Here is a 23,967-nt window from a genome sequence, read left to right as displayed (position 1 = left end):
CCCACCCTGGTACCTACCTCGGTACCCACCGGGCGCACTGGCATCCCCGGTACCCACCCGGCTCTCAGGCGTCTCCGGTACCTACCCTGGTCCCCAGCCCGGGACATCGGTACCCCAGTACCCACCCCTTGTTATCCACCACGGTACCCGCTCCGCCGCACCGGCATGCCCCGGTATCGACCTCGATCGCACCCCAGCACCCATCAGGTACCCGCCCTGACCCCCGCTGGGCACCGACACCCGCGCCCATCCCCTCGCTGCCGGGATCCCTGCGAGGAGCCGGGCTGAGTCCGGGCAGGCTCGTGACAGGGATGACCGAGGGCGCTTAGGGGTGCGCGCCGGCACCGGGACCCATTTTAGGTCAGAAAACACCAAGACCCCCTTTCCCCCTTCGCAAGCCCCCCGGGTTGGCGAGAGGGGGGAGGCGGATTTTGGGGGAGGGGGAAGAGGGGGGGAGCAGCACCGGAGTGCGCTGTGCCTTGAAGCGGCCCGTGCCCGGCCGCGCAGTGCACTCTGGGAGTTGTAGTCCTTCCTCGCCCAGCGCCCCTCAGCGGCAGCGGGGGCTGGACTAAAGCTCCCAGCAGGCCCCGCGGCGGCGGGGCGGGGGCGGCCATGGCGGCGGAGTGGAGCGCGCTCCTCCTCACCTGCCGGCGCGGCCAGGGCGCCGTGTCCGCCCTGCAGCGAGGCAAGCGGCGGGGTGGGCGCCCTCCCTCCCTCCCTGCCCGCCGCGGCGGGGCGGCGGGGACCGGCTCTCAGCGGCGCCCGCCTCTCGCTTGGCAGAGCTGGAGGTGCGGCGGCTGCGGGGCGCCCTGGGCCCGCGCCCCCCCGCGCTGCTCCTGGCCGTGGAGGACCCCTGGGCCCGCCTGGGCAGCGGCGGTGCCACCCTGAACGCCTTGCTGGTGGCGGCCGAGCACCTCAGCGCCCGCGCCGGCTGCACGGTGAGGGCTGGCAGCCTCGGAGGAGCTGGAAGGGAGGGGAGTGTCTGTGCCGTCCCCGCCGACTGTCCCGACTGTCCCCTGCCAGGTGGTGACCGCTGACGTGCTGAGGGACGCCCGCATCCTCATCCTACACATGGTGAGAGCCGATCTGCAGCCCGGCGTGGGGCCCCGCGTTGCCCCCGCTCCCTCCCGCTGACCCCGCCACGTTCTCCGTCCCACCAGGGTCGCGACTTCTCCTTCGACGACTGCGGCCGCGCCTTCACCTGCCTGCCCGCGGAGGAGCCCGGCGCCCCGGCCGAGGCGCTGGTCTGCAACCTGGACAGCCTGCTGGGGACCATGACACACCGGGTCTGTGTGGCCTGGGGATGGGGCCCTGGGGGTGGGTTCAGCTCCCACAATGGTAGGAGGGGTGCTGGGTGCCCCCCGAGGGCCGGGCCCCTTCCCTGCCATCCCTGGGCACGTGGCCCTTCTCTCTCAGCAGCTCTGTGTGGGCTCCCCGCCCGGCGTCTGGGTCTGCAGCACCGACATGCTCCTCACCGTGCCCTCCACACCAGGTCAGTGAATGGTAGCCTTGCTTCCAGCTTTTGCTTTGGCCTGAGACAGGGTTCTGAGCCAGCAGCACAGCTGGTTCAGCCCACACTGTGCTCCCATGAGGGTGTGGGTGCTTGAGCATTCCTGTCCCGTGTGTGGTCGGCAGCACCTGTAAGGTGGCCCAGGCTCGATGCTGATGTCACCTCCTCTGCCGTGGGCCCAGTTTTCAGGCAGCTGTGCACAGTGTGGGTATGTGCACTGCCCCACTGGGCACTGGTCTCTGTCCTTCTCCCCAGGGATCAGCTGGGATGGCTTCCAGGGCGTCAGAGTGATCGCGGTGCCCGGGAGCCCGGTGTATGCCAGGAACCACGGGGTCTACCTCGCCGATGAGCAGGTCGGTGGCAGCTCACCCTTCAAGGGACATTCCTTGGAGGTCCCCACCCCTTCATCCCTTGGCTGCTGCGGTCCCAGCACTGCTGTGGCTGCTTGGCTCGGGGCTCCCTGAGGAGCTCATTGGGGTGGTCTCACTTGCAGGGGCTGGTGCGGGACATCATCTACAAAGGCACAGAGGCCCGGATCCAGCAGTGTGCAGGGCCTGATGGCACCGTCCCACTGGTACAGCATGACCTGGGCATTGGTGACCCTGCCAGCGCCATCCCTTGTGTCACCACAACTGCAGCCTCAGCCCTGCTGTGCCCTGACAGGTCTGTGGGATTGTTTTCTTCTCCTCGGATGCTGCTGAGCAGCTTCTGGCCACCCACGTCATCCCTCCTCTGGATGCCTGTACCTACATGGGGCTGGACTCAGGGGCACCTCCCATCCAGGTGACAGTCCCTCCACGGGGGATGGGACCCCTTGCCACATGGGTGCCTCTTCTGGGCATCTCTGTAGGGTCTATTTGCACCCACAGCACCAGATTTGGGTGGGAGAAATGGTGGGAGGGAGCACCCAGTAGTAGGGTGGGGGTCAGGGTGGCTGCACCTGACAAGTCCCTTCTCTCCCCAGCTCTCCCTCTTTTTTGACATCGTGCTGAGCATGGCAGGGGGGATGACAGAGGAGGATTTTGTGAAAGGTGGCAGCGATGCCAATGTGAGGAGCGCCCGCTCCGTGCTGTGGACAGCTCTCCGTGGCTTCCCTCTTAGCATGGGTGAGTGCTTCCTTCCACCTTCTAGTGGAAGCTGTCCCTGCCATATGGTTGAAACTAGATTATCTTTAAGGTCCCTTTCAACCCCAACCATTCTGTGATTCAGTGCTGTGGTGAGTGTGTGTGATGTGACCCATCCCTGGGCCCTCTTCCCCTATGTATGGAAAGATGGGGTGGTCAGGGCCTGGCAGCTCTCTGTGTCTCCCCACAACTGCAGGTCCCCAGTCTTCTCTCCCCACCCCTTCAGCTGGGGATGTTCAGCCTGTCCTGGGCTTATGGGGGTGTCAAACACACCCACACTGTTTGCTGGCGTGCTGAAATCTGTCCTGCCTTCCCCAGCCTGCATCCCTGATGCGTCCTATGACTACATGACCACCTCTGCAAGTGACCACATCCGCAGCCTGACTCTCCTGCCTGGCTCTGCCAGTCACCTCCGCTTCTGCAAGACAGCCCATTCCCACGTGGATGTATGTGCTTCCACCCCCAGCCTTGCTCATGCATGTTTTCTGGGGGTTGCTCTGGGCTGTGTGCCTGGCCCCCGGTCCCACGTGCCTCTGTGCCCTCGGCAGCAGCCCTGTCTCCTGGAGGATGGCTCTTCGGTCACCAACTGCCTGCTGGAAGGAGCTGTGGGGCTGGCAGCTGGCAGTGTCATCCAGCACTGTCACCTTCAGGTACGTGACTATGGTGGGAATGACCCTGAGCTCCCAGTGCACTGAAAGGGCAGCAGGGTGATGTGGTGCTGGCTAGGATAGGGGAGACACAGCTGTGAGATTTAGGGCACCCTTCCTCTTCAGGGCTGCCTTTTGGCTGGTGGCTGTCAACCTCCACAACCAAGGGGAGAAGGCTGTCACCTCTGGGCTGTCCCTCCCTGGGGACCAGGGCAGACCCTCTCCTTGAGGGCTCAGTTATGGCTGAGAGCCCTGGAGGCTGTCACCTGACCTGGATTTCTGTAGTTCCTGTCCTCACAGCCCTGTGACAAAGCAAATTACGTCCCTCTACCACCTGCCTCATGCTGGCTCCAGCTTATCTCCCAGGGTGGTTGTCTCCTTCCAAGATCAGGATTTGGCTCTGGTTTGGGGGCAAGCCATACCACTCCATGCTCTGCTGCCTCTTCCTCAGGGTCCCCTGGAGATCGGTCCTGGCTGCCTCCTCTCGGGCCTCGACGCAGGCTCCTCCCCAGCCCTGCGGGGCTGTGCCCTGCGTGACATTGTCCTGCAGGGCCACCACGTCCGCCTGCGTGACCTGCCCTGCCGTGTGTTCACTCTCACCGGCCGCCTCGACGACTGGCAGGTGCGGGGATGGCGAGGGGGCACGAGGCTCCCCTTGAAGCCAAGGTGTAACCGGCCCCTCTGTGCCCCTGCAGAGCCCTGTGGAAGAGGCCACCTACCTGAACGTGCCCTGGCCTGAGTTTTTCCAACGCACTGGCATACGGTAGGTGCCGTGTGCCAGGATGGGACAGGAGACCCAGCTCCCGTGGGGATAGCTGCAGTGGGAGGTGTCACAGCCACCCCAACCCATCCTGAATCCCTGCTCCCCTCCTGGAAGGTGTTCTTGAGCCACAGGGCAGTGCTGATGGGCTCTCCTCCATCAGGGAAGGGGACCTCTGGGATGCCGAGACGCCACGGGGGAGCCGCTGCCTGCTGAGCGCGCGGCTGTTCCCGGTGCTGCACGCCTGCGAGGCACTGGGGCTGCAGGACGTGCTGTGGCTGCTGGCCCCGGCCACAGGGACCGGTGAGCAGCTAGCACGCTGGCGGACGGCCTGGCGCATGTCCTGGCAGGAGCTGCTGCCCTGCCTGGACACGGCGGCCGAGCTGGGCACCCGCCAGGCCCTTTTCTTCCTGCAGGGCCAGCGCAAGGTGCGGCGGGTGCTGCTGGGGCGCCAGGACAGCAGCCTCCTGCCGCTGGCCCGTAGTGCTGTCCACGAGGGCTACCATGAGGCCGTGCTGGGCACACTGGATGAAGGTAAGCTGGACTCACACGAGCTGCATCTTTGGCTATCTGGACCGTTCGGTGCTCCCCACCCCCTTCAGTGACCACACCTATTGCAGGAACCCATGGGGGTGCACCCACAGGGCATCCAACAAGCCTGCATGGGCACAAACCATCTGAGTCCCGCCCCCCTGGAGCCTGCTTATGGCAGAAGTGGCTTGGTTTGGAGTGATCTGCAGCCTCTTTTAATTCTATTTTCTAGTTGCCTCCACGGCCGGTGACGCTGGTGTTGCAGCGCGAGCGCTCGCCTGCATCGCCGAGGTCCTGGGCTGCATGGCACGAGGGGAAGGGGGCTTGCGGAGCGGCCCTGCTGCCAACAGGGAGTGGGCCTCGGCTTTTGGGTGCCTGGAGCGCGGGGACATTGCCAGCGGTGTCCGGGAGCTGGCTGCCGAGCGGCAGAAATGGATGAGCCGGTGAGGCTGGGGCTGACAAGCAGCAGCTGCCCTGCCCCAGGCACCAGTGCAGTCATGGAGATGTGGCAGCGGGCTCAGCACCCCTCTCATCCCAGGCCAGCTCTGCTGGTGAGAGCAGCTCGGCATTACGAGGGGGCCGAGCAAATCCTGGTCCGGCAGGCGGTGATGTCCTCGTGCCAGTTTGTCACCGTGGGGCAGGCAGAGCTGCCACCCTTGGGGCACTGGGTGCAGGTGGCTTGTCCGGCCCGCCTGGACCTCTCTGGTGAGTGCATCCCCCCAGTCAGATGATCCACGTCTCACCCCTGTGGTGCTGGGGAAAAAGGAGTCGGAGTGCCCCAGGGGGCTGATGCTGAGCCTTGGCAGGTGGCTGGAGTGACACCCCCCCAATCACCTACGAGCACGGGGGGGCCGTGGTGGATGTGGCGGTGCTGGTGGACGGGTGCCGGCCCATCGGTGCCCGGGTGCGGCGCATCCCCGCGCCAGAGCTGCGCCTCGTCAGCCTCAGCGGGGCCCCACCGAGCCAGGCAGTGACAGAGCTGGTGTGCCAGGAGCTGGAGCACCTACAGGATTACTGCCAGCCACATGCACCAGGTGAGGTGTCCCCAGCTGCACAGCCCAGCTCTGCACCTGCCATGGCCTCTTAGTACAAGGGTTTTTGGGGACAATGGGATGAGGCAGCAGGTAGCACAGCAGGCATCAGCTTTACCTCCTCTTGTTTTCAGGAGCCTTGCTCAAAGCTGCCTTCATCTGCACCCAGGTCGTGCAGTTCCCCTCACAGAAACCCTTGCGGGTCCAGCTGATGGAGAATTTTGGGAGTGGCTTCGAAGTGCACACCTGGTCCACGCTGCCCCACGGGTCTGGCCTGGGTAAGTCTGCAAGGAAAGGGCTGGGCAGTCCCTCCTGCGCCAGAGAGTCGCCAGCACCATGATGGGGCATCCCCCTTGCTGCTCCCCACCCTTAGGGTACACACAGTGCCTCACTGCCTGCCTGTGCTCCCTGCAGGCACCAGCAGTATCCTGGCAGGAGCAGTGATGGCATCGCTGTACCGGGCGGCTGGGAAGGCTGCCAGCACCGAGTCCCTCATCCACGCCGTGCTGCACCTGGAGCAGAGGCTCACGACAGGTAGTGAGCTGCCTGGGGGAGCAGCTGGCCCATGGGGTAGGGGTCCCAGCGACAACTGAGGACCCTCTGCCCTGCAGGTGGTGGTTGGCAGGACCAGGTTGGTGGGCTCGTCCCTGGCATCAAAATCGGAAGGTCGAAGGCGCAGTTGCCCCTCAGGGTGGAAGTGGAACAGATTCTGGTGCCTGACGGTTTTACCCAGACCCTCAGTGATCACTTGCTGCTGGTGTACACGGGGAAGACTCGCCTGGCCCGCAACCTGCTCCAGGTAATGCCTGGGTGCCCCTGGGTGTCACAGGCTCTGGCCTCTGCTCCTCCTGTGGCCTTTGGCACTTGTTCCCTTCACTGGTGCACAGCTTTGCCACCCCAGTGGGAGCTGACACCCAAGGCTGTGGGTGCAGCATTACATCCCCAGGTGCTGCCAGGGGGATGGTGACAGGGACATTCTGGCCTCTTGCAGGACGTGGTGAGGAACTGGTACGCCAGGCTGCCCTCCATCGTGCAAAACACTGATGCGCTGGTGAGCAACGCTGAGGAGTGTGCCCAGGCCTTGAGGCAAGGTGTGAATCCCCTTCCCTGTGCCAAGCCAGCCCTTTTAACAGCTGAAGAAACACAAACTTCCTGGGGAGAGGCTGTGCAGTCCTGGAGGGGGCAAAGGCCGATGGCTGCAGGCTCTTGCAGCTGCAAAAGTCTCAAATCCTCCCACAGACACACCCTCGCCAGGCAACGCCCTAAAATTCAGGCTTGAACGAAGATTTTTGAGGAAGAGAGGGTTAGACATGCTGTGTCTGGCTGATTTTCTGTGAGCCATTGGTGACAGGGCTGAGGGCCACTCCTGGCCTGTGCAGCGGGTTCACTTGGCTGCTGGGATGCTGTGGACAGGAAGCCAGAGCATTAAAGCAAGCAAATCCTCCCCCTGTGGAGGATTAAAAATAAACAGCAACATGACAGGGCTGGGGTTGCCTGCTCGGCAGGCAGAGCTGGGAGGAACTGGGGAGAGGAGAAGGCAGGATTTATCTTGTGCTGAGCAGGAGAGGCAGAGACAGGTTTGTGCCCTTCGGGCGAGGAGCAGAGACAAGTAATTTGCAATCTCCCCTTCCCTGCAGGTGACCTGCCTCTCGTTGGCAAGTGTCTGGACCGCTACTGGCAGCAGAAGAAGGTCATGGCCCCTGGGTGTGAGCCGCTGGCTGTGGGGCACATGATGGACGCTCTCCGGCCCCACGTCCACGGGCAGTGCTTGGCCGGGGCCGGCGGCGGTGGCTTCCTTTATGTCTTAACCAAAGCCCCGCGGCAAAGAGAGGCTTTGCAGCAGCTCCTCGCTGGCACCGAGGTGAGGTGTGAGCTCTGGGGAGGTTCACTGTCACAGGCAGTTTGCAGGAGCTTTATGTAAGAGAGCATGAGGAGCATCTCGCCCCACAGCACGTGGGATGTGATGGCTGGTTGTCCCAGTGCCCTCCCTGGGACCTCGGAGGTGAGAACAGGTCCCTTGCTGGCTCCTGTCCCAACCAGTGACTCTTTATTTTTCTAGGGGCTGGGCAACTTCAGCATCCACAGCATCGAGGTGGACACGGGCGGTTTCTCCTTGGAGGTTGTGGGATGTGATACGAAGGATGGTGCTCACCCTGGAGAGGACAGGGCTGTGTGAAGGCCTTCAGCCCTGGCCAGTTCCTGGCAGATACACAGGAAATCCCCACTGCTTTAGGGGCAGCTCCAGCAGGTGCCTTAGGTCTTGATATGGCCTTTTTGTGCTGCTGCTTGCCCCAAAAGCCACAGAGGCTGGAGAAGCTGTGATGAGCTGGGCAGGCACAATTCTCCCTGGAGGGTGGCCTTGCTGGAAGGACAGTTTGCAAGGGCCTCTAGACTGATATTGCAGTTTCACTCCAGTTTTTACGGTTCTCCAAAGGGAAAGGACTACCATTTGTGATGCTGCCTCTGGCAGGAACCTTCCTGCTCTGCCAGCAGCAGGGACCCACACTGCCTGTTCAGCACACAATGCTCCTGCACCAAGGATGCACCTGGATGTGGAATCAAGACCCTCTCCTGTCCTGAGGGACTATTTCAGCATTGATATAATAAATAATGAAAGCAAGTTACTAATTCCTGCAGTCAGCCTGAATAAAAGAGCTTGTTCCCAGCAGGTGTTTGTGCCCCTCTGTCCCTGGCAGGGCTGCTGCTCCCACGGGAGAGCAAGAGCCCAGCAATGCGTGGGCAAAGCTTTTCTAGGAGTGGGAATGGCAGAAACTGCATGCAGGGGCTGGTCATTGCCCTCCACAGCCCTAGGTGATGGGGACAGCACCAGGCAGGGCAGGAAGATCCTCTGGATACCCTGGCAAGGGTAGAAGAGGAGAAATGGAGCAGAGCTCTTGTCCAGCATCTCTCCAGCTCGCTCCAGGCCCACGGATGCACACACCACGAGACTGCAGCTCAGCCAGGTGAGGTTTATTTACAGAGTAGCTGTACAGGGCACAGCGAGCCAGCAGGGACACAGCCCTGCTTCCCACAGAGGCTCTCTAGTGATTTTTCAAGTACCTTCCCTAGGAAATCACTCCTTTTCCCTTCAGCAGAACAGTCCACACCACCACCAGGAGAGAACCAGGGCTCAGGATTTGTGACTCCAGTAGCTGACCCTTAAACTAGGGGCACAGAGGACACATGACTGCAGCAGCTGCACAGGCAGAGCTTTGCAGACCCATCTTTGAGCCACAGCAGCCCCCAAGTGTCCTGCCCTGTGGCCTCCCACAGGGAGCAGAGTGCAGGGAGTCAGGAGCTGGCACTAGCCTGTGTTCTGAGAAAGAGCCTCACACTGCTCTCAGTGTAAGATTCTTCTGCTGCCTTGTTTCTGCTCCCACAAAAGTGTGTCAGCTCTTCTTACCAGGCCCGGGAAAGCCCTTTGCTCCAAGGAATGTGAGTGGAAGGGCAGACATCACCCCATCCCCATGCTGTGTAGCAGCCAGCCAGGGCAGGGCCCGGGCAGGCCCCGGGGCTGCAGCTTTCCTGCCGTTCCCTCGAGCGTGGTGCTGGCACAAGCACCGACCGACTACAGGCGCAGCCGCTTGATGTCCTCGCTGCGGAAGTCGATGCGCAGAGCCAGGACCTGCCGCACCTCGGCCGGCGTCAGGCGCCAGGTCAGCGGGCCCGAGTTCGGGCCCCAGTAATCCAGGATCTCTGTCACCTGGAAAAAGAAGGGACCTGTAGGAGACGACTCAGCACAGACCACCCACACAGGTGAGTTCAAACTGCCACTAACCCCGCGGGCGAGCACCCATCAGGCACGGGGCAACTTCTCCAGCTTCCCCACACCCTGGAGGTGTGACGACACCTGGATGAGCTCAGTAAAGCCACTGTGGAGTCCAGCTGGGGCTCCCACAATCCCCCAGTAAAAGCAGACCAAGTGCAGCTCACCCTTTCCAGGTTGAGGATGGTGGCCATCTGGGAAAGACGGGCGAACTTGTCGCGGATAGTCCAGGTGGTGACTGTGGTGAGATAGGCTATGAGAGACCTCAGCTCCTTGTCGAACTGCAGACCGCCGAGCTGCGGGCACGAGGGAGCTCTGTTACCTCTCCAAGCAGGCCCAGGGGTTGTGCCAAAGACATAGTTAAAAGTCATAGAGTAGCAGGGGGAGGTCTCTGAGCAGGAGGGTTCCAGTTAGACCATTTACTGCAACTTAAAATGGCTTATGTTTAGACCCACCACTAAAGCCACCCCCCCTTATTGGTGCCAGCTTTTCTCAGGCCTATCACATAACACACTTTCTCCCTGCGGGTGGTAATAGAGGATCTCCCTGAGTTGGCCACTGGTGGTTGGAGAGCTTTTTTGAGGGTAATGTGTGCCTCTGACCTGCCCTTTACAAAGAGTTTGGAGTCAAACCAGATTACAGGGTAGAGGGGTGTTTTGCTTACCCTGCTAAAAGTGGATTTGAGCAGCACTTTCTCCAGTTCAATGGCTATGAGACTGGTTGTAAGACCAGTGAGGGTATCGTAAATCACTGGAGACAGTCCAGCCTGGAAGCAGAAACCTGTGTCATTCTTGTCAAGAAAATCTGAGCAGAGGTCCCCAAACCCCAAGCCTAGGAGAGCTTTCAAATAACGACCCATCACTTGTAGGCTTGTCAAGTGGAGAGCACCACAGAAGTGATCCAGGTACATGGGGGCTGCAAGCAGGCTTTGAGAATTGCAGGAGGGTGATTGGACCCCTAAAAGCCCTGCAAGGCACTGGAGGACATCTCTGCCTGCCATTCCCCTGAGCAGGGGGAGGGAGGAGCTGGGAGATGCCACGTGGAGGTCTGGCTAAAACCTGGCAGGCTGCCATCTCCCTCCCTTCCTCTCTCACCTTGAACTCTGTCATCTGCTGTTCCAGATTGACGATGAACTGCTGGACCCAGGGGTCGTTGGCCTCATAGTCGCTGAACTCCTCCTGACAGTGAAATGCAAAGGGTTGTTTATGTGGCCTGAAGTGAACTGCAGCCAACAGCCCAGAGGACAGGAAGGGTTGCTCCTCCTGGAGCAGCTCTGCACCCTTTCCGTTTTCTCAAGCTCCTCTCAAGCCAAACGTCCCTACCCAGGCTCAGCTGCAGAGCAAGATCTGGGTATTTTACTGTTGCTCTGTGCCAGGAAGGAACAGGAAGGAAACAGCAGGTAAGTGAAGAGGATGAATGCATTGCTCTGACTGTGCTGCTGAGCAGAGGATGAAGAGTGCCCAGGTACAGCTGGAAGCAGAAAACACTGAGCCTTACCTCCTCAATGTTGTGGGAGACAGAGAGGAACAGGTTGATCCAGGGCTTCACCTGGGGCTTGATGGCTGTGCTGTTCAGCTCACTGAGACCTTCCTGAGGGGGACAGCAAGAGGAGAGGACAGTGAGGCACAAAACCTTTACAGCCAGGATGTGTTGATGCTTCCATCCTCACTGCAAGCTGGGGAAATCAACCCACAGACTTGCACAGGAATCTGAACTCAGAAGTCCCAAATCCCACACTTTTCCAGTGCTGGCAGGCTCTGAGGACACAAGAAGAGGAAGGATGTTGGCCCAGAAGCTGCTTTTGTGCTGACTTGCAGCCTGGTCTGAAGGGCTCTTGCTTCTCCCAGCCCATCCCGCGTGGCTACAGAGGTTTCCTGGCAGGAGTGAGGCACAAAGGAAAGGCCACAAACTCCAGCTTTTCCACTCAGCACCAGCCAGGTCAATGTGACTGCACTCAGCTGATGCCTCCCACCTCCAGTGCAGCTTAGCTCAGTAGGAGAAGCTAAAAGGAGGATAAAAGCTGTACCCACAGTGAGTTCCCTGCATTAATCATAACCCCAGCAACACACCATCTCCCCTGAGCAGCGGGTTGTCAGCAAAGGCTGCTCTGTCCGTTGTGATGCTCGAGAGCTCTCAAAGGCCTCTCCTGTCAGACACCCCCCTTTGGCTCAGTAAGCTCACCCAGCATGAAACTATGCAGGTACTGATACTGCCTGGCATTTGATGGGAGTTTTTCACTAAAACTGGCATTTCTGAGCAGGCCCTGCTGGCAATTGCCCTTTCCCGAGGCAAATTCAATGTGTGTGTGATTCATACAGTGCAGGAAACTTGCTGCTCAGCCTCTTGATTGCTTTGCAGCCAGTTTTAACACTGCACTAGAGCTAGTCTGGAGAGTTTTACTCCCTGCTGACGAGCTCTTTGGTTTTGATACAGACCACAGGCACCAGGAGGGTTTTCTGGCAATGCTGCTCTGAAGACATCTGGCTGCCCTGAACTGCAAAGCCAAATGAAAAATAGCCTGGCCTCTCTGTGAAGTACAAAGGCAAACCTGGCTGAAAATACTCTCTTTTTGCTTGGTTTCCTTCCACAGGAGGTACTAGGTCTTCCTGTGTCTCTCCCTGCCAGAGACCACTGTGAAATTTTAGGATAAGAGGCCCCAGGAGACTGGATTTAGCCAGACTCCATGCCAAGGAGTATTTGCATTTGGGAAAGGAGGAGAAACCTGAGAAAAGAGCTGCTCTTTTCTACCAACTGCCTGTCTTCAGCGTTACTTAGTGAGGCTGTGGACAACTTGACAATGTGCTGTGCCACGAGGGAGAATGGAGGAGATGGAAATGCTATTAATATTTCTTCTCCTGAAAGTGCTGAACCATCTACAACTCCGTGCTGAGAGAAGACAAATGGAGCAACATTCCTTCTGGCTCTGCAGCTGCTTCCAGTGCTTTTCTGCAGTCGCCAGCTGGTGCAGCTGTGCAAACGGGCTGGGGCTGCTCCCATGCCTCAAAGCTGACTGTACCCCTACCCAGCACTCCTGGGGTCAGGTCCTGGGCTGACCTGACTCCTGCTTGAGTTCTCCCTGAAGACACCAGCAGCCAGTGTTGGGGGCCAGAAGCAACTCCTCCAGGCACTCACCTGCAGCAGGTCACGGAATTTGTTGGAGACAGCAGCCATGTCCGACAGGCAGCTCTCAATCTTGGCCTGTGCCTGCTCACCCCCAAAGCCTTGGCTGAGCAGTTTGCTGCAATCACTCTGCAGGGAAGAGATCCGTGAGCAAGTTGCAAATTAATAACCTGGGCAGCTTCTATCCCCTCGTGTTGCTGAGCTCTGGCTGCCCACCAGCCCGTGGGCTAGGACAGCTCCTGCCCCTGCAAAGGCACAGGCAGCTGGCTCCAGCTGGGGAGAGAGAGGGAGAGCAAGAAAGGAGGCCAGGGGCTGTCTAGCCCAGCACCAGAGAACCACAGCCTCTCCATGATGTGCATTTTATTCCTGCACCAGGTTGGTCAGGCTGGAGGAAATGGTATTTCCGGCTGCTGCCATCAGCTGGAAGTTGCTCTGCCAGCTCAAAATTGCTTTCCTAAGGCTGGAGGGCAAAGACCTCAGGAATTTGGGCATATCAAAGTCCAGATGCTTTATCTGACCCCTACCAAGGGAGGATATTACAAATTTGATTTAGGAAAAAAACAATGAAGAACACAGACCGCACCTCCAACGTCTTCTTTAGAGTCATGATGTTTTCACTGCAGACTTCCACGTTGTTTAAGGTCACCTGGGGAAAAAATCAAAACAAACCCAAGTAGAATCCATTGGAATTTCTCAGCACCTCAGCCTCAAATCCATATGTTTACTCCATGCCCTGCCAACAGTACAGGCTGAAATGTAAATATTTAAGGGACAGAGTTGCTACTGTGAGATCCAAGCATTGCAGGTTCACCGAGCTGCATGAAGCCAAGCTACAGAACCTGCAGCTAGGACAGAGTTTGAGACAGTTTATGCCTTTTTCTCATCATTCTGTCCACGGTGCTGCAGCAGTGAAGCCTGACTTGTGGGTGACTGGTGGAAGCCATGGTGTACCCCCAGCTTAATGTGTCATGAAGAACAGAGCAGGAGTGGCTGAGGGCAATGGTTTATACACCGTGTCTGGAGCAGGAGGGGAGGCAGGAAAGCACAGGTAACTATGCAGGAATCAGCAGCCCTCCTGCCAGGTAAGGGTCTGTTCTCCCCTGAACAGACTGTTCTCTACCTGCTGAAGCTGAACTAAACACCAGTATAAGGCTGGGCTTTGTGCAGACAGGGAAATGAGGCAAGGTGACAGATGAATGAGGAAATTCAGTGGGAGAACTGACATTCTGAGCCCTTTGCTTCAAGAAATGCAAACACCTGTAACCAAGAATTCAATGAAATGGAAGAGTTCAGTCCCTCCTGCTCCCTTTGTCTCCTTCTCCCTTTGTACACTGAAAGTTCCAAGGAACCTCTTCAGTGCTGGCTGTTCACAGCAACTTAAAGAGAGGGAGATGAGTCAGGGTGAGACAGCCCCTCTCCAGTGCTCTCAGTCCCTGCCCACAGGTCTGCTCAAACCCTGAGAGGGCAGAGCCAGAGATGTTCTCCCAGAGAGGTCTTTTCCACGAGGCAAGGTCTATGCAGCATCCCACCATGGGGAAGGATGTGTTATGCTGCAGAGGACAGGAGTGATGGCCCTTCAGATGCTCTCTGAGGGGTCTCTAATGCTCCCTGCCACGTTCTGGCCTGCTCAAGCACACAGGGAGCTGCAGTACTGCTGTTTGAAGGCAACAGGAGGATCTTTCAGGCCCAGCAAAGCAAACAACCCTGCTCTAATGGAAACTCTCCAACCTGCTAAGTGAAAGTGCAGGAGCCCTGAGCTTGGGCCAGGAAACTTTTTTATCTGGAAGAAAGTGTGGATGAGATGCTCCCCCCCCCCACCTTTGTGCACAGCCTGTGAAGAACAGGATTGATGGACACCTCTAAAGAGCTCAGACTCTTCCCCAGCCCAGAAGGAATCATCACTGCAGCAGCCCAAGAGACACTCATGGGATCACACTTGCACAGACTTGGTGAGGAAGCCCTACAAACATGAGGTGAGGTAGAAGCATCTACCAACATCCAAAGTCAGGCCACCCACCATACCTGAACAGGTTTTCGGATTCTCTGGACACCATAGTCACACCAGTGCTGTTCCCAAGAGCTCCCCATTGCCTTTCCCCCCACCCCAACTCATTCCACACCAGAACAGCCACCAAACCCACCAGAAAGGACTGCTTGGCCTCGTCGGTGCTTTCAATGCCTTTGGTGTCAAACTTGCCCTGCTGCAAACTGCTGTGCATGATGTTCACAGCACTGGTCACCCCTCTCTGGAAGTCCTGGAAGGTCGTGGCTGGAAAGCCCTGCTTCAGCTTGTTGTACAGAACCTCCCTATGGGCAAGCAGAACACACCAGGGCTTAGAGCAAATAACTGCAGGCAATGACAGAACTGTGCTCTGTGACAAGGGACGGTGTTCTGTCTGAGCTGGGACCTGGACAAGGTAAGTGGAACTTCACAGGGACAAAAGAGGGCTGGCAAATATCTCCTGCCAGCATCTAAAGGCTGAAAGAAAAACGTAACCACCCAGATTCTGAGCTTTCCCAAATATCCTGCCTGCAGATGCTTGCTGTCTTCAGTCAGTTCCCCACTCCCATGTTGGGATGAAAAACAGCAGGACAATTTCTGCAGGCTCACCCAAAGTTTGAGTCACTAAGGAACCCAGAGAACAACTAGGGGTGGTCATGTACCATCAAGCAAAGTAGCACCCCAGTGCTACGTGGTGACTTGGTCTCCTAGGGATTTGGGGCCATGAGATTCCTTTTCCTGTTTGTCCCACAGGTGATCACCACTACTGTGAGAAAAGATGCCCAGCTCCAGCTTCCCACAGCCCACCAGCCACTGCTTCCTGCAAGCATGACAAATCAGAGGTTCAAAGGTGAAGAACACAAGGAAGACCATCTGACAGCAAACACTGTTTGAAGACTGTGAGGTGCAGGCACATTACAACAAACTTGGTGTACTGGCATTACCTGAAGTCAGACTCCAGCTCAGTGGTGGAGTGGTTGATCATGGCACAGAGACAGTCTATGCTGGAGCTGGACAGAGCACGCCCAATGCACTTCTTCACTATATAAAACACGTCATCCACCATGCTGGAGGTGAGCTGGCCCTTCTCGTAGCTGTCCATGGCAACAGCCTGCAAAGAAAGCTGTCTCAGAGCCCTGAGCCCAGTGAGTGATGGTGCCCTCTCAGAGCAGTGCTGTGAGACCAAACCTGGTCTGCCCCCTTCACCCTGAGTGGAACTGTACCCTGTGTGGGCTGGCACTCAGCCTAGCCTTCAGGAGCCCACAGCCCTGGAAGATCTGCCTCAGGAAGATACCCACGAGTATGTCTGGAGTCGAAGTTCAGAACCAACCACTTGCTTTTCAAGGCCAAGGGAAACAAAAGGCCTTCCCAACAACTGCAGACCTGCCATGTATTCATATCCCTCCCATGGGATGTTCAGCAGAGGACTGGAGAGCACACACAGAGAACCATCTGAGAGTTTCTCAGCACAGTCAGAGCCCTACCTTGTTGACAGTCTCCCTCATGAAGTATTCCTCCATGGTGATGTAGTAGCCAATGAGCTCTTGCATGGTGCAGCTCAGCAGACAGTTGTTGAGGAGCTTGTCCAGGTATTTTTGGTGCTCTACAGAAGAGAGAACCATCAGCAGGGACCAAATGGTAGGAAGCAGTTCCACCAAGTCCCCTTGCTACCTCTCTGAGGGGCACCCAAGGGACACACACCTGCCAAGCCCAACCTGGAAGATATCACAGGCCTCAGCTGTGGAGTTGAAATTGCTGAGCTGAATTTTGCAGGTGACAAAAGTAATTTCCAGAGCTCCACAGAGTACCAAAACCCCGAGCCTGTTTTCCCTGTGGCCTCCACCTTTAGGATTTGTGCCTGCAGTGGCCAAATGTCCCTCCCTCTCTTTGGGGACCTTGTTTGTTATACTCTACAGTCATTCCTAATGCTGGTTTCTCTGCTAGATGGAACAACCAGTGCTGAAAACAGGTTTGGGGAGGTCAGGCTACACAGTCCTCTTCCACAGCGTGCTCCCAAAGCATCTTTGCAGATCCTGTGTCACTCTGCTCTGCCACTGACTCAGAAATATCTCCATTTCTGGCTCTGATGAAGAGAGCCTGCAAGTCCTGGTATTCAAGGTGTTACCTTGCTTTACCTCCTCTGAGGCCGTGGCATCTCCCACCTCAAAATCAGCTACTATTCGTCTCTTGATGAACCTCAAGTAGAGCTCGCTGCGGGCGTTCATCAGGGTCACCTCTGTTAAAATGGGGTCAAGCTCCCTGGAAGGAACAGAGCAAGAACCAAGGTAGCAACACTACAAAAGGAGAGGCACTAATTTAATTCAGTCAGGTAGTGTGTTTTCTGTTCTCTTGCTGCGAGACCAATACTGCCCCTTTCCATCTGTGCCTTCGAGTGGCAGAGCTCAGCAGAATAATTGTGCAAAGAATGCACACACAATCAAAATGTCCCCCAAAAAATCATTTCCAAGGGGGGATCCCTACAATACTGCTTTCTTCTTTGCTCCAAGAGTTAGCAACACTCCCCCTCTTTTTTCCTCACAGCTGTGAGGACATCCACATTAAAATCACAGTGGTAAGGACTGGAAGACTCTAAGCAACCTGCTACAACTTCAAAATGAGCTCTGCTTTGAATGGGAGGTTGGACTAGAGACCTTCCTCAGTCCTTCCTACCTCAGTTTTGCTATAATTCTGTGAGCCCCAAGTGGCCAGTGCTAGAAATGCTTGGTCCCTGCCATCTCCTCATGTGTGCTTTTGTGCACAGATCCATGTGTTTCTCTGAAAATGATGAAGAATCTGATTAAGCTCAATAGCTCAGGAAATGTGAGACCAAAAAAGCACGTGACAATGTGCAGAATGCTGTGGTCACATCAGACATGACCATGAAAAAAAAGAAAGACTGTCACATCAGCAGCTTCTTCATCAGTGTGCACAAAAGAATTTTACAAATCCTGCTCAAAGCCTCACAACCCAACTGTGGGACAAGGAAACATTATCTTTATTTTAGAGATAAAAAAGCAAAAGGTCAGAAAACCTTTTGGTTACTCAGAGCAAACAGTAAATACATCTTTATATTACCACTGAAACAATTAGTTATGCAGGCTCACAGACAGATCTTGCTTGAGGAACCTAAGTCTTCTTTCAAGGCATGTTTATAAGTCAGGCAGTGCCAGAAGGGCTGGCTGCACTTTCAAATGGCCTTCCTTAAGGGTTATGTAAATATTTAAGATAAGAAAAGTAGGGAAATTGAAAGCCCTGCGGTTCATCAGCAAGAAACTGATGTTTCAGAGCTGCTGCAGCAGCAGTACAGATTAAATAAGACCCAGATTTATTCCTGATTCTGTCACAAATTATCTGCCCAGGGAGCTGCTCCATTTTGTGGGTTTCAGGGACTGTACTGTGGCCATCAAAGAGCAGTGGGCACAGGCAACTAAAGTCTCAGTCCTTCATGTGCAGTGATACTGCCAGCCCTCCAGCAGTGCTGAGGCTTAAAAGTAATGACTAAGCAAAATAAAGCCCCAAGACAGAGGCTGCCTTTATGAAAGGGCAGAGAAGGGCACCTAACAATTGGATTTTATGTGTTAGTAGCCACAAAACCTCTGGAAGACCAGGAGTTATCTAAATGCTAAGTAGTGTTAATAGCAGCTCAAGAGTGAAAGGTTAGAGCACATAAAGACTTCTTCTTTGTACCTTGGTTCAATCTTCTCTGCAGAAGAACTTCTCATCATGCTATTCTGGACTTGCTGGAACTGCAATCACAAAAAAAAAGGGAGAGTCATCAGTCTTTGCTGATGACTTGGAGTTACCAGCTGCTTTTTGTGCTGTAGCCCAAGGAAGTGCTTACTCACTGGGGGTGATAGGAATGCTTTGCAGGAAGCACTGCCAGAGAAGGGAACTGCATCAGTTCACCTCCTCCTCCAAGGAAGAGCTCGTCCTGCCAGGGAGGACAGTGGGAGGGGACTCCAGTAGAGGCACCAAGGTATGTGACCATGAGGCAGCTACAGCAGCCCTGCATCTAAGCAGGAACAAGACAGTGGGGAAGGTGTGCTGAAAGCACCCTTCACACCTGCACAGCAAAGAATCCTGTGCCCAGGGTGCATTTATCACACTCCCAATGAGTCCTTCTCTGCAGCAGAAGGAACAGCTACAGGCTGAACCCCTTTAGCCATCATCGTAAATATGGAGTAAAGCAAGGTTTCTTTTAATACACAAGGTCAAATTTTGCTGCCTCTGTGACAGTGGGAGCCCCACGGAGCTGGAGAGAGGCTGCAGTTGGCTGCACCAGGCAGTGTCACGCTGCTCTTACCTGCCTGTGATAGTCCCTCTCCTTTATGAACTTGTCCACCACCTTCTCCACTTGCCGGTCACACTCCACTTGCAGGTGCTTGATGAGGGTGTAGAGCCTCCCTGGCCCATAGTAGGTCTCCACGATGGGCTGATGGGTCTCCACAATGCGAGCAATTCCTGTGGGGAGAGGGGAAGCAAAAAGAGACTCTACCAGGAGTTCCCAGAGCACAGCAGAGCTACACAGGTCCACAGACCGGACCATCCTCTCCACTGTTTACTGTAATCACTGCAGTGCAAGTCTCCTGGAGTAGAAGCCAATTCTCTCTCCCCAAAGAGAGCTCCTGCTATGCCATGTGTGCCAGCTGCCCTCCCAGCAAACAAGGTATGAAGCTTCCCCAGAAGAAAGCCACACAAGCTAAACCTGACAGGGGGCACGACTGCCACCCAAACACAGTGTGAGCTCTCAGCACCCACCAAGTTACAGGAGAGCAGTGCTGGGAAAGATCAGCCTGGGGATGGCTCTTGGGCACACAGAGAGCAAGCATTAGTAAAGGCAAGAACTCCGTGGAGGAAAAGCTCATCTCCAAGGAGGTCTCTACAATATTGCCTTCTTCTCACAAACTCTCTACTCCAAGACTTAGTAACACTCCCCCTCTTTTAATGCTACTGCCAAGAAAGCTCTAAGGGTGCCAGGCTAGGAGAGTGACTTGGCAGTGGTGCAGCCTGGAATTAGAGCAGACTTCATAGAGAGGATGGTTAATCGTCACAGAATCTCAATTACTGTCTTTGGCTACATTCCCACAGAGCATTCATATTCCCTTCTCTCCCTGTTTTCAAGCTCCCATGCTGCTTCTTGAAGAGCCAGGCTTGGAGGCACCAACAGCTGCTCAGCCTTAAGGGATCTGATTTGTTTGTCTGGAGAGCTGGAAGTCTGAAGAAACCTCCAGGGAATACCCATATGTTTTGAGGATGCAGAGAACAGGAAGAGTCTGATTCCCGGAGGAACCCAACAAATCCTTTGCAAATCCACTTTGTGCCTTGCACAAGCTGTAGGTAGGAAAACTTGCTTATTGTGATGCCCTCTCCTGGCTGGAATAAATTCTGCTGGTGGTGTCCCTGTCCCTCGAGTGTGACACGTCTGCAGCTCAGTGGGGAATGAGGCATTTTGTGAGCCAAAATTAAAAACATTTACATTCATGGACAATCTCATCAGGGACTATTTTTAATCCATCAGGAAAGAGGGAAGGAAGATTACCTTCGAAGAGGAGTGTCAGGGTGTCTGCAAAGATGACAGCAGCTCGACGGTCACTCATGTCTGTCCCCATCACCAGCTGCAGGTTCTCTTCTGCTTTGTTGGCCACCTGCATGACCACAGGACCAGTCAGCTGAACACCCAAAGGTATTCTTCATCCCACAGGGTGATCCCCTGTCCTTGCCCTATCCAGCTTTCGCTGGTCTTCCCATTGCAAGAGCTATTGCTGTTGTTCCTCCTTTGAACAGGAATCCTTTCCTCTTTTGTGGAAAACTCAAGGATCAAGGAAAGACAGAAACTTGTTCTTCTCTTTCCAGACTCATTGTACGAGCTTTAAGCAAGTGCAGAGAGCAAGACACAGAAGGAGAAGCTGGACAGCCCCCGGGATCTGTACTCAGACACCAGACAGCCCATCCCAGGACACAAAATGGAGGGAGAGAGATGAACTGAGGCCAGTGCTGGTTTCTAAGATTAACAAGCCCCAGCCAAAACCTCTTTCCACAACATCCATTGACAGACTGAGTTTTGCTTTCCCCTGGGTGACCAGACAGGCCACAGTAGTTTCACAGACCCTGTTACCTGCTTGCAGAGGTACTCGGAGAACTTGCTCAGCCCCTCTTCGTGTAAGCCCAGCAGGGGAAAGATCTTGAAGAACCGTTCCACCTGGGGCAGGTCTCCCTGCTTCATGGCTGTGTCGAATTTCTCCGTGACAATTGTCTTCAGGCGCTGCTCTGCCTCCTGCAGGAGCTTCAGGTTGGCATCAATTATGCCTCCTGGACAAGAGGACAGAAAAGAAAGGGAAAAGCGACAGCACAATGTCAGTGCTGTATCAAGGGCTACTTTTTTCCCCAGGAGAGAGACCAACACTGTGCAGCCCTAGGGTGAGAAGGCAGAAGACACACTGGAATTTCTCTATAGGCAAAGAAAGACAGGTAGGTGTGTGATGTACACACAGCTAATGTTGTGGTTTTCCATGGAAGATGAGAACACATCCACTAGGACGTTTCTTCTAAGGATCTGGTAAATTACTCCTTGATTTCCAGTTGCTCTGCTTGGTAGCCCACTGTAACACTGCAACAGTTCTCCCTGACAGGGCCTTCTCCCTCACTTCTTTTGACATGAACATTTTGTCCTTTGCTTAGTTAGCACCTGAAATACTATTAAAGCTGTGTGCCAGGAACTCCTCTTTCAATTAATGTTAATTCCAACTTAATAACACTTCACCTCAATGTCAGTCTATAACATACAAAGAACTTTGGCCAGAACTAGATCTTCTGCTTTGTCTATTGGGCTGAGGCTATCTGCCATGGGAAATGATGCAGTTATGTGCTACTGGAAGGGTGACTTATCAGCTTCTCCTCATGAGCAGAGCTCACCTTCCTTGCCCTGACGACTGAGTTCAATCACTGACTTGTCTAGAGACAGATAGCGATGGATATGAGCTGCTGCTTGTTCATAGTCTTCATTCCTCAGGGCTGTTTGAACTCCATCCATGCAGAACTTCAGGTCAAGGATGTCATCAGCTCTCTGAATGGCCTGATAGAGGCGGTTCTGCAAGAAAGGCACCCAGTAAAGCTTCCTGCTGCAGAATGGACCAGGGAGAGGGAAGTGTGGGGGGAAAAAAGGAAGAGACTGAAGCAATACTTCTCTACACAATAAACAACCACGTAAGCAGAAACCCCACACTACTTAAAAAGTCATAAAACCAACGGCTCTGCAAGAGGAACAGCATTTGTCAAAACTGAGGCTGAGCTCAGCTCCACTATAACAAACAGGCTGAGACCAGAGAGACAACCACAAGTTGTCTGATTTGATTTGTGCAGCAGTGCTGAGCGCTGGGATCGACACCTCTCAGCCTGCCTCTGGACAAGGAAGAGAACAGCCCAGATTCTGACCAGGGTGGGTGACAATGACCATCTCCACCGTCCTCAGTGCTTGACAAGGGTGTCAGCGAAGGCTGACCTCACCTTATCCAGGATATTTGTACCAGGAGCTGCATGGACAGAAGTGGATGCCGGGGCAGCATCCCTGGAAGTGTTCCAGACCAGGTTGGATGGGGCTCTGAGCAACCTGGTCTAGTGAAATGTGTCACTGCCCATGGCAGGGGTGGTTGGAACACGATGGGCTTTAAGGTCCCTTCCAACCCAAACCATTCTGGGATTCCATGATATTTACTCTTACACCGTAAAATATCCAGGAGCCCCGAAAGATCCTGCTAAAATAAAGAACAAAGCAGTTTCCTGCCCAGTAGAGAAAAGAGCACATCTCTGTTGTGCTGTGAGCACACAGAACACGGTTTGGCGGTGCCCAGTCCCAAACCCCCTCCACCCAGTTACCTTGGCAAGGTCGAGCTGTCGGACTTTGCTGCTGACATTCTCAGCCAGGTTACAGGTGAAGGTGATCATTCCTGCCAACTGCTGGGCATCCCCCTCGATCAGCTGCAGATTAGGGCTGGGAACACAAGGGAACTGAACATGAGGTGCAGGCACTGAGCAGTCGGACGGTGTGTGACAGCAGGACAGTTATTCCTGCAGACACCACTGCTCCTGGTACAACACTCCCTCCCACTCCACGCCTTTCCCCCAGGGGCAAAGCAGCAGAATGGGACAGACTGATTGCTCTGGAAGGGGCTGCACAGACTGACTGTGTCTTGCTACCAGACAGGGCATAAAGCCCCCACTGGGGCTTTATGGCACTCTGCACTTCTGAAGAGAAAAATGAAGGCTGTAAAATTGTGCTCTGAGCTTCTACCAGGCACGAGGCCACTGAGGAAGACTTTCCACAGGGATGTCTTTCCAGACTGCCTGCACAAGCTCACCACGAAGAGGCAGTAATACTTCATCACCTGACACAAGACATCTGATCCAAGCATTGATGCTGAAACCTGGCAACCTCTGGGGTAAGACCTTCAAACCCCACCCAGCCTACACCAAAACAGGTCAGTCTGTGTGAGCACAGCAGTGCCCTCTGTCAGTGCTGCTGAGAAGACTGGGGCCCTGGGGATGAGGATTCAACTGCTGTTCCCTGCCACAAACTGATTTAAAGCCTGATGTTTCCTGGAAATGTTCCTCTACAACGCTGAAAGGAATGTTCAGGTCGTGCAGTGAGGAGAAGGAAGGGGAGAGAGTGGGGAGCACTAACCCCATGCGCTGAAGAGCAACCATCTTGTTCCCTATAGTGCTTTGCTGCTCCAGAAGGGCATCCAGCTCTTCCTGCACAACTTTCTGGAAAAAAAAAGGAGAAAGAAATCCTTGTGTGACTTCTGCTCTGCCCAGGCCAGCAATTTATCACAGACCCTATGTCCAAGTCAAGGACAGGGACCTAGAAAGGCATTAGTGCTTCCCAGAACTCATGTGACAAATAAATCCTTTCTGATCTCTCATTTTAATACCGTAAACCTTTATATTTTTTCCATTTAAAATATCGGTTATGGGAACCTCATCACACAATTTTTAAGCCAGATAACCGACAATCTCCTCCCCTGGCCGAGTTTTCAATGAACGAGGCCCCGGAATCTCCAGGCTGCTCGCGATCCAGGGACACCAGACCCGCGGAGGCGACGCCGTCCGCCCACCGGGCCCCGGGGACGGCCGAGTGCGTATTAAACACCTCTGGAAAGGATCCGGACAACTAAGGGAGCCGTGACAGCGAGGGACTCGCTCTCCCTGTCACCGCGGCGGCGGGACGGAGAGGGCTGCAGCAGCGAACACGTCCGCGGCGCCCCCGCCGATTGCCGCCTCACACACCTCCTCCTCACACAGCCGGCTGTAAGCGGCCTCCAGGTCCGCCAGCTCGGTCAGCGACTGGATGCGTTCCATGGAGAGCGCGGAGGCGGCGGGGCCGCCGCTCTCCCCCCGCGGCGCCTTCGCGCCCGGCGCCGTGGCCGCCGCCATCTTGGGACTCAGTGACACGGCCGGCACCGCAGCCAGGCCCGCCGGGG

The 23,967-nt window shown here is 55.5% G+C and overlaps 2 protein-coding genes and 1 long non-coding RNA gene across 4 annotated transcripts in view; 2 read left to right on the top strand and 1 right to left on the bottom strand.

The window, feature by feature from the left end:
- FUK (fucokinase) overlaps positions 1 to 8,268 on the top strand; it is an 8,594-nt gene extending 326 nt beyond the window's left edge. The window contains exons 2-22 of the mRNA XM_027647133.1: positions 1,024 to 1,074; positions 1,161 to 1,286; positions 1,420 to 1,492; positions 1,766 to 1,863; positions 2,004 to 2,084; positions 2,174 to 2,293; positions 2,475 to 2,616; positions 2,953 to 3,080; positions 3,183 to 3,284; positions 3,733 to 3,903; positions 3,977 to 4,044; positions 4,205 to 4,575; positions 4,805 to 5,015; positions 5,111 to 5,277; positions 5,379 to 5,606; positions 5,738 to 5,881; positions 6,018 to 6,137; positions 6,215 to 6,402; positions 6,595 to 6,694; positions 7,241 to 7,464; positions 7,663 to 8,268. Coding sequence (XP_027502934.1) covers positions 1,072 to 1,074; positions 1,161 to 1,286; positions 1,420 to 1,492; positions 1,766 to 1,863; positions 2,004 to 2,084; positions 2,174 to 2,293; positions 2,475 to 2,616; positions 2,953 to 3,080; positions 3,183 to 3,284; positions 3,733 to 3,903; positions 3,977 to 4,044; positions 4,205 to 4,575; positions 4,805 to 5,015; positions 5,111 to 5,277; positions 5,379 to 5,606; positions 5,738 to 5,881; positions 6,018 to 6,137; positions 6,215 to 6,402; positions 6,595 to 6,694; positions 7,241 to 7,464; positions 7,663 to 7,779 — 2,982 coding nt within the window. The 5' untranslated portion in view covers positions 1,024 to 1,071 and the 3' untranslated portion in view covers positions 7,780 to 8,268. The remainder of the gene's footprint in view (positions 1 to 1,023; positions 1,075 to 1,160; positions 1,287 to 1,419; positions 1,493 to 1,765; positions 1,864 to 2,003; positions 2,085 to 2,173; positions 2,294 to 2,474; positions 2,617 to 2,952; positions 3,081 to 3,182; positions 3,285 to 3,732; positions 3,904 to 3,976; positions 4,045 to 4,204; positions 4,576 to 4,804; positions 5,016 to 5,110; positions 5,278 to 5,378; positions 5,607 to 5,737; positions 5,882 to 6,017; positions 6,138 to 6,214; positions 6,403 to 6,594; positions 6,695 to 7,240; positions 7,465 to 7,662) is intronic.
- Positions 8,269 to 8,552: 284 nt separating this feature from the next.
- Positions 8,553 to 23,920, bottom strand: COG4 (component of oligomeric golgi complex 4). The gene is made up of 19 exons (XM_027647134.1): positions 23,774 to 23,920; positions 23,169 to 23,251; positions 22,364 to 22,478; positions 21,404 to 21,578; positions 20,607 to 20,800; positions 20,031 to 20,136; positions 18,795 to 18,952; positions 18,179 to 18,237; positions 16,617 to 16,750; positions 15,976 to 16,094; positions 15,436 to 15,602; positions 14,631 to 14,796; positions 13,073 to 13,135; positions 12,502 to 12,618; positions 10,867 to 10,959; positions 10,464 to 10,547; positions 10,034 to 10,135; positions 9,537 to 9,665; positions 8,553 to 9,306 (listed from the first exon to the last, which is right to left on the bottom strand). The coding sequence occupies exons 1-19, from the start codon at positions 23,918 to 23,920 to the stop codon at positions 9,172 to 9,174; spliced, it is 2,346 nt and encodes a 781-aa protein (XP_027502935.1). The 3' UTR covers positions 8,553 to 9,171.
- LOC113949023 lies at positions 16,746 to 20,096 on the top strand. Of its 2 annotated transcripts, XR_003528311.1 has the most exons (4): positions 16,746 to 17,545; positions 18,201 to 18,467; positions 19,614 to 19,828; positions 20,010 to 20,096. It is a non-coding gene; the product is annotated as an uncharacterized LOC113949023 (long non-coding RNA). The 2 variants fall into 2 exon arrangements; XR_003528310.1 differs by having other exon boundaries at positions 19,614 to 20,032.
- Positions 23,921 to 23,967: the final 47 nt, after the last annotated feature.

The sequence above is a fragment of the Corapipo altera genome, unplaced genomic scaffold (genome assembly GCF_003945725.1).
Source record: "Corapipo altera isolate COAL_440 unplaced genomic scaffold, ASM394572v1 62, whole genome shotgun sequence".
Lineage (NCBI taxonomy): Eukaryota > Metazoa > Chordata > Aves > Passeriformes > Pipridae > Corapipo > Corapipo altera.
Note: the sequence above shows the minus strand (reverse complement) of the source record. Positions and strands in the feature narration are given on the sequence as shown.